This window comes from Carlito syrichta, unplaced genomic scaffold (genome assembly GCF_000164805.1).
Source record: "Carlito syrichta isolate Samal-C Ts95f unplaced genomic scaffold, Tarsius_syrichta-2.0.1 Scaffold305170, whole genome shotgun sequence".
Lineage (NCBI taxonomy): Eukaryota > Metazoa > Chordata > Mammalia > Primates > Tarsiidae > Carlito > Carlito syrichta.
The window spans coordinates 483,039-492,547 of record NW_007249266.1 but is presented as its reverse complement, the minus strand read 5'-3'; the positions used below and the strand labels follow the sequence as shown (position 1 = coordinate 492,547).

Below are 9,509 nucleotides of genomic sequence, written 5' to 3'. Positions count from 1 at the left end.
GCCTGAATGAAGCATATTCGTATACCTAACCCTTAACTGTACCCCACAATATCATAATAAAAAATATTGATTAAAAAAAAAAAAATAAAACCAATCTATGCCTCTCTTTACCCTGCTTCCTGTAAATTCTTATTGACCATCCCTATGGACAACTCTTTCAGATTTGCTGAATGTGTTTATGTAGATGTAAATGGCAGGTCTTAATGGATTAAATTGTGTTCACCCTTTCCCCTGACAAATAAATAAATGTTGAAGTTCTAATAAAAAAAAATCTTTTGAAACATTAACTTAGCAGTTAATATATAATATGACAAATTATATAATACTTTATATGCTATACATTATAGAACTCAAATTAGAAAATAACTGTCTATGAAAGCTTAAGAACATACACTTTTCATCTCAGTACTATAGGAGTATGAATACTAACTATAGAACTAACTCTTCATCTGGTCCTACATTAGAGACTATCGTAATTATAGATAGGAAAAACATTTTTTAAGTCTTTTAGTTATGCTAATAACTTTACTCCTTGTGCAGGATTCAGGAACTGACTTTATACTAAATTCTAAATTTTAATGTTAGTATACTAAAATATGTCAAATGCCTGTTTAACTCTAAGGAATCATATTTTGCTCTTGCTAAAAATCTCTCTCTTCCAGGAACTTAGATCATCTTTTGAATGGATGTTAATTTCAAGTTAAAAGCTATACAAATTCACTCTTCTTAGATTTCCAAAGTTATTTTTTGTTTTGTTTTGTTTTTTTGAGTTGGAGTCTCACTCTGTCATCCAGACTGGAGTGCAGTGGCCGCTCCCGGCACCACAGCCTCGACCTGCTGGGCTCCGGCAATCCTTCCACCTCAGCCTTAAGTAGCTGGAATTACAGGCATGCGCTACCACGCCCGGTTGATTTTTTTATTTTATTGTAGAGATGAGGTCTCACTGCCCAGGGGGGTCTCGAACCCGCGGGCTCAGGCAATCCACTCACCTCAGTCTCCCAAAGGCGCGTGATTACAGGCTGAGCCACCGAGCCCGGCTCCAAAGTTATTTTTTGAAACAAAGTCACTCTTGCCCACCATTCAAAATTTCACAGGAGTATATTTGAAATTCTAAAGAGAAAAACACAAAAGCTAATGCCCAGTATAGAAAAATGTGTTGGCCACCATTTCAAAAGGTACTGTCAGACAAAAAAAACTTTTTGTTTTTTTGAGTTGGAGTCTCAAACTCTGTCGCCCGGGCTGGAGTGCAGTGGCACACTACACTCACTGCCACCCCAGTGTCAACCTGCTGGGCTCAGGTGATCCTTCCACCTCAGTCTATCAAGTAGCTGGAACTATAGGTGTGCGCTACCACACCCAGCTAATTTTTGATTTATTGTAGAGACGAGGTCTCGCCAAATTGCCCAGACTCGTCTTGAACTCGCTGGCTCAGGCAATCCACTCACCTTACCCTCCCAAAGTGCTGGGATTACAGGCTGAGCCACGGAGCCCCACCTTCAAACAAAAATGTTCACTACAGTCCCTAGCCACAGGAAAAGCAAAGTGTATCAAAATTAGTATCCATTGTCAGTCACCTCAAGGCCTAAGAAGCCATTTTTCCCCACTTGCTGTCCTTATGCCTATGAAAGTCTCATAAGCATTGTTCTCAAATATTCTAAGATTCTGTCTCAACTCAATCTCAAACACTGTTATAATTCTAATCCAAATCTCCTAAAGATTGAATTCACCTCTTCTGTGTGGTCTCCTGCTGAAGCATCAGTTGAACTAACACTGAAGTTGTATATCCAAACATTCATGAAGATTATCTGAAATTCAGCAGATGTATGTTGAAGATTTCAATCTACCCTCTATGTCTTTTATACTCATATATATACATACACGCATATATATGAGTATACACACATGTACAAACATACACACATATATTTACATGTACAGCCATAGATAAAATCTGAGGAAAGTGTTGTTAAGCTATTTCGTCATTATGTGAACATCAGAGGGCACTTATATAAACCTAGATGGTAAAGCCTACTACTTTACCTGCTCCTAAGCTACAAACCTGTACAACATGTTACTATACTGAATATTGTAGATAATTATAATACAATGCAAAGTATTTATTTATCTAAATCTATCTAACCATAGAAAAAGGACAGTAAGGTATAAAATGGTACACAAGATTTTTTTTAATGGTGTACCTGGATAGGGCACTTATCACAAGTGGAAACTGCAAGACTAGAAGTTGCTTTTGGTGAGTCAATGAATGAGTGGTGAGTGAAGGTGAAGGCCTAAGACAATACCATACACTTTTATTCCACTGGCAGCACAGTAGGTTTGTTTAAACCAACATCACCACAAACACATGAGTATATTGCACTATGATGTTACGACGGCTACAATATCACTAGGCAATAGAAATGTTTCAGCTCCATTATAATTTCATGGGACTGTTGTCATATATGTGGTCCTGTCGACTGAAACATCATTTTGTAGCACATAATTGCATATATATTTGACATACATATCAAATATATGTATTTTTTCCTGTGTTACACAAAGCTAGCTGGTAAAGGATACTACTTGACCTGTTGTTCCTAGGTTACAAACCTATACAACATGTTACTGGACTGAATCTCTGTGTTTTTGGTGAGAGATTACTCAGTATTTCTTTTGAAATTTTCCCTTTAGCTAAACCCGGTCTGAGTTTATTGTGACTTATATGCTTACATCAATTTTTTTCTTATTTCCAGGATTTCTAATTAGTTTTTTTTCATATCTACCTAATCTAGCCTGTTTTAGCCTGTTTTCTCCCCATAATTTTCTGTTCTTTTTAGGAAAAGTATTATTTCATCTGTCTTACTGAAGAAAGTTATTTTAAAGTATTTTCCAGACAGCACTGTGGCTCACAGCTATAATTCCAGCACTATGGGAGACAGAGATGAGAGAATTGCCTGAGTCCAGGGGTTTGAGACTAGCCTGAGCAACTTAGCAAGACCTTGTCTCTATAATAAATAAAAAAATTAGTCAGCCATGGTGGTGTGCACCTGTAGTTCCAGCTACCTGGAAGGCTGAGGTGGGAGGATCACCTGAGTGCAGCAGGTTAAGGCTGGGTGGCTGTAGGCATGTCACTGCACTCCAACCTGGGTGACAGATTGAAACTCCGACACACACACACACACACACACACACACACACACACACACACAAAGTATTTTCCAGGAAGCTGTATTATTTAAGTTTAATCTGGAGTAAATACATCCTAATTACTGTTTTTAACTGGTTGCCTTCTTAGTATTTGCTTTAGAATTTTCATTTACAGGCTCATCTTGAGAAGGTTATAATCTTTCTTTTTCCTTCTATGCTCACACCTCCTTATTCAGTCAATCTGATTTTCAGGGCCCGAGTTTGGGTTTCCTACCCTATGACAAAACAGGAGTTATCGCAAACTCAGTCAACAAACCAATGGGAGGTTTGTTTCAACTTATTAACATGTTGCACAGGTATATAAATTGAGAGGAATTCCCCACTCTAAAAAATAAAATATAATAAAGAATAACTACCAATACTTCACAAACTCGTTCACAAATGTAAGAAACTTAAGTATAAGAGAAGGGAAAACTTCCCAACTCATGCTTTGAGGCCCGTATTATCCTGATACCAAAACCAGAGAGTACACACACACACAAAAACTGCAGCCCAACATCTCTTATGAATATAGACACAAAAATTCGCTATAAAATATTACCAAATCAAATCCAATAATATATTAAAAAGTTACATGCCACGATCAAGTGGGATTTATTGCAGGAATACAATGTTAATTTAACATCTAAAAATCAATTACTATAATGATATTCAATACAGTAAAGGACAAAACCACATGTTTATCTCAATAGACACAGAGACAGTATTTAACAAAACTCAACACTGCTTCAAGATAAGAATGCTCAACCAATTAGGAATGAAAGGAAGCTTCTTCAGCATGATAAAGAAGATCTACTGAACACCCATAGCTAACATTACACAAAATGACAATACTGAAACCCTGCCCCCTAAAATCAAGCAAAATGCTAGAGTTTTAATAAGCTAACTCATAGATCCTTAGGCCAGCAAGTGGCAAAGCCAGGATGCAAATCCAGGCTAATCCAGATAGTACCAAAAACCATCTTCTCCTCACTAGTCTATGTCAAATCATATTGGGAGGATGAAATCTGTTCCCTAGCTCACACCATAGTGAAAAACCATTTTCAAGTAGAACATAGATCTAAATGTGAAAAGCAAAATAAGACAATACAGGAAAATACTTTCAGAGTAAGAAAATAATGATTTAACAAGAAATAAAGAACACTAGCCATGAAATAAAATATTGATAAAATGAAGAGTATAATAAAACTAAGAACTTCTGTTAATCAAAGGACACCATTAAGAGAATGAAAGGCAAGCCAGAGTGGAACAAGGTAACTGCAAGACATATATTCAACAAAGAACTCTTATCCACTATATTAAAAAAAAAAAAAACTCCTACAAATCAGTAAGAAAAAGATAATCCAATATAAAAATGGGCAAGAGACTTAAATTTCACAAAAGATATCAAATACCCAAAAAACAGATGAAAAATATTCAATATAATCAATCATCAGAGAAATACAAATTAAAATCATAACAAAACACTACTACACACCCATCAGAATGACTAAAATGAAAAAGACTCTCTTTCAGATGGTTTCTCATGTCCATGCCAACTCTGGCATGTCTTTCATTTCTCTCTTCTCTAATAAGCTTTGCTTTAAAACTTTGAAAAAGAAAAAAGACTGTCTTTCAGTGTATATACTCAGAGAAGAAAAATAAATAAAGACTAAAGACTATCAAGGATGTAGAGCAACAGCAACTTTTATAAATTCCTATAACCACTGTGGAAAACAAACAGCATTATCTTCTTTTTTATTTTTTTTGAGTTGGAGTCTCACTCTGTGGTCCATGCTGTGGCACACTCATGGCCACTGCAGTCTCAACTCGCAGGGCTCAGGTGATCCTTCTGCCTCAGCCTTCCAAGTAGCTAAAATTACAGGTGCCCGCTACCACGCCCAGCTTGTTTTTTGATTTATTGTAGAGATGTGGTCTCGCCAAGTTTTCCAGACTGGTCTCAAACTCCTGAGTTCAGGCAGTCCTCTCGTCTTGGCCTCCCAAAGTACTGGGATTACAGGCTTGAGCCACCGTGCCCAGTCTGCATTTTCTTTTTTCTTTTTTTTTTTTTTTTGAGTTGGAGTCTCACTCTGTCACCCAGGCTGGAGTGCAGTGGCACACTTCCGGCCACCGCAGCCTCGACCTGCTGGGCTCCAACGATCCTTCCACCTCAGCCTTCCGAGTAGCTGGAACTACAGGTGCACGCTACCACGCCCGGCTAATTTTTTGATTTACTGTAGAGATGAGGTCTCGCCAAGTTCTCCAGGCGGGTCTCGAACCCACGGGCTCATGCAATCCACTCACCTCAGCCTCCCAAAGGCGCAGGATTACAGGCTGAGCCACCGAGCCCGGCTTGCATTATCTTCTAAAGTAAAAACTGCATATGTCCTTTGGAGTCATGATTCTAAAGGATGCCAAAGGACATGCCAAGAGCAATGCAGGTACATGTATACCAAAAGAAATATATAATAATGTTCACAGCAGCATAAACTGAAGCCAAAAACAGCCAAACAGCCAAAAACTGGAGACAACCCAAATATTTAACTATAACGTTTACATTTAGAAAACATACTTAGCCAGGCGCAGTGGTACACACCTATAATCCCAACACTTTGGGAGGCTGAGGTGAGAGGATTGCCTGAGCTCACGGATTCAAGACCAGCCTGGACAACTTGGAAAGATCTCATCTCTACAATAAATCAAAAAGTTAGCCAGGCATGGTGGAACATGCCTGTGGTTCCAGTTCCTTGGAAGGCTGAGGCAGAAGGATCACCGGAGCATAGCAGATCGAGGCTGTAGTGGCCGTGAGCACACCACTGCACTCCAGTCTGGGTGACAGAGACTCCAACTCAGGAAAAAAAAAGAAAACATACTCAAATGTTAAAACTATAAAGAAAAGAAGGAAAGCAAATATCAAAAAGTCAGGATGGTGGTAATCTGACAGGGGAGGGAGGGAGCACTAAGGTGCTAGTACTGTTCAAAGGATTCACTTTGTGATAATTCACTGATTTGTACATTTATGTTTTATTCTTTTTTCTGGACTTGTATTACATTTCACAGAAATAAAAAAAACTTGGGAAAAAATGAGTTTTGGTGCTAGCTGCTAATTACATGGAATCAGTTAAATGACTTCTCAGTTTTCACTCACCAGCTTTAAAAAACACTGTGTTGAACAAATTGTTATCAAATTAATCTGAAAACTTCAAATACTAAATGCAGCATATATTATCCTCTCAAATTAAGGATCTCAATGAAAACAAACTTTACAAAAGCATAACTGCTATTTTCAAAAAAAGACTAATTATGTTACTAAAAAAAATAATAACTAGGAATTAATTAACTGACCTGCCAAAAGAGTTTCCCATTTTGTTATCAACAGCATTACATTGTAGATTAATTGGCTTCTTGTGAGAGAGGAATTCCAAACTTACCTCTCTATTGGGTGTACCTTCATCAAGTTGCTCTGAAAACGAAGGTGTCCTACTTCTGGTTCTTGTTGGTGTTGAAGTATTGGAGGAAGCCTAGATTTAAAAATTATTGCACAAATTAGAAAGACTGCATTAACTAGTAAACCATGTACTGGGTAGTCTCTCAGTTCTCTCAGTTCATGCCCAAAGAATTCAGTGAAAGAAAGGAAAAGAGCAAACAAAAAAAGCAGAATAGGATAATGAACATAATCAACTAGAAGACCCAGGCTACCCGCTGGGTCCTCAGCCTGACTCTGCCACCAATTACAACTATGATCTTAGCTAAATATTAACTTTTTAAGGGCTACATAAATAAAGTTCTGATAGTGATGTAAGATGATATTAGAGGAAACTGAAGCCAAGTGAGGTTATATAAAAACTCTCTGTATTGTTTTTGCAACTTTTCTGTAAATCAAAATATTCCAAAATCAGAAATCGTTTTTCTAAAAAAACGGTTGTCAGTTCAATCTTTAAGGTCTGTTCCAGCTCTAACACTCAATACTATAAAATGTATCAGTAAACAGCACCTGCCCTCAATTCTAATTAAGGACCTTGCTTTGAGCCTACCTTGAATACCACTGCTGGCTACTGAGATGCTAGTCCATTTAGCTCTCTCTGTAAAGGATAGGCTGACTCCTATAATCCTCAGTACAAAACCCCTCAAGAGAAAGGGCTATAAATTTTAATTAGGTGTCTAAGGTCTACTCTAAGGTGAGATAAAAACAGCCCTGAAAATATAAGGTCAAAGTTTCAAGATCTGTCTCCACTCACAGCAAAACAGACATGAACTCATCTACAAATAGAAATGCATCAGTCTTTATAGTTTACCTTTTTTGTAGTCTGCACTTTATAAAAGGCATTTAATAATTCTTTGTCAAATAAATAAGGGAACAAATGGACAAACTGAACTCTGGTCTATCATATCTGTGTACATAATGATGTGGCTAGGCTGAAACTGAGTCATGAGGAATTGTGTACTTACATACACACTCTATACATACACATATATGTATTTAGTCTATGATAAAATAACACCTCACACCAGGACAGATATTCAGCAAATGATGTTGAAATAACTAGCCATCCATATGGGGAAGAGATATAAATAAAAGCCTTACTTCATACTTAAATCACATTAAAAATTAAATTTTTTAATTGAAATGCAAAAATAAAGTCTATTTCTATAATCTCTGAATGGGAAAGACATTTTATGTCAAAAACAGAAATAAAAGGAGCAGTTTAAGTGGGAAGAGGGGGAAAGTATCTACAAAATATGACAAGCTGAATAATCTTTTTTTTATAAACAACTCTTGTAAGTCCATAAGTTGGAATTCAGAAAACTTAGCCTTCTTTTTAATCTGGGACACGTAACCAGAGCTCCACCAATCAGACACACCTACATGAGACATTGAGTCATAGGTGAGTGATGTGAGAAAACAGACATGCAAAATGAAATTTCATCATCTGGCGAGCATGGAGATAGAACTTCATGGAGCCATGAAAACATAAGTTCTGCAGTGGGAGATGAAACGCCAAAGCCAAGCTGAGGCAGCTGCCACAATATTAGAGCAGTCTCTCCAGTATAGCTGAGTGCAGCAATCAGTCCAGACTTTTGGGCTCTCAAGAAAACTGTGTAAGCTACGAGTCTTCTTTAATAAACTCCATTTCTATGATGCAGTCATAAAGAAGGACAAACATATGGACTTCGCAGCAACTTGGATGGATTTAGAGTCGATCATACTCAGTGATCTATCACAGAAACAAAGAACAGAGTACCATATGTTCTCACTCATAAACGGATCTTGAACAATTATAATACTATAAGAAACGGATTGGCAGTACATAAGAAAAGGAAACTGCGGGGGGGGGGGGGGGCGGGATTGGCAGTTGAGGGAAACTGCCAGGAGAGGGAGGGGCACACTTCAACAATAAGAGTACCTGCATAATGAACATTTTATACCTAACCCTGAATTGTATCCCACATCTTTAAAATAAATAAATAATAAATTCCATTTCTGCTTACCTAGCTAGACCAAGTTCTGTTGCTTACAACTAAGAATTCTAACATGTAAATCCCTTCAAAAAGATAAATCAGAAAAATAAACATATGATAGGTGAAATCAGCTATGTGCGAAGTCACCTTAAGGCAGCAGTCCCCAACCTTTTTGGCATCAGGGACTGGTTTCATTGAAGACAATCTTTCCACAGACGGTGCTGGGAGGTTGCGGGAGCTATCATCAGGCATTAGATTCTCATAAGGAGCATGCAACCTAGATCCCTCACATGAGCAGTTCACAATAGGGTTCACGCTCCTATGAGAACCTAATTCTGCTGCTGATCTGATAGAAGACAGAGCTCCACTCCCCTGCCACTCACCTCCTGCTTCTTCAGCCCGAGGAGGGGGTGGGGAGGGGTGTTTGGGAACTCCTGCCTTAAAAGATAAGATATCCTCTCCCACCCCAGACAAAACAGGAAAAGTAAGGACTTAAAAATATCAAGAAAATGATTGAATGTGAAATAAAGCTAAAGCCTTATCAATGATTTAAATGTCTGGAAAATGTATAACCAAAAGTCAACACTATACTATGAGAAGGAAGCCAGGTGCAATGGCTCACACCTGTAATCCCAGCACGTTGGGAGGTGGAGGCTGCCTGAGCTCACGGGTTGGAGACAGTCTGGGCAACTTGGTGAGACCTCATCTCTACAATAAATCAAACAATTAGCCGGGCATGGTGATGCATGCCTGTAATTCCATCTACTTGGGAGGCTGAAGTGGAAGGCATCACCTGAACCCAGCAGGACAAGGCTGCAGTGGCTGTGAGCATTCCACTGCACTCCAGCCTGGGTGACAGAAGGGGA

The 9,509-nt window shown here is 38.2% G+C and overlaps 1 protein-coding gene across 4 annotated transcripts in view; it reads right to left on the bottom strand.

The window, feature by feature from the left end:
• GOLGA4 (golgin A4) overlaps nt 1–9,509 on the bottom strand; it is a 117,547-nt gene that overhangs the window by 99,104 nt on the left and 8,934 nt on the right. For all 4 annotated transcript variants that reach the window (XM_021714041.1, XM_021714042.1, XM_008061267.2 and 1 more), the window contains exon 2: nt 6,615–6,704. In XM_021714041.1, coding sequence (XP_021569716.1) covers nt 6,615–6,704 — 90 coding nt within the window. The remainder of the gene's footprint in view (nt 1–6,614; nt 6,705–9,509) is intronic.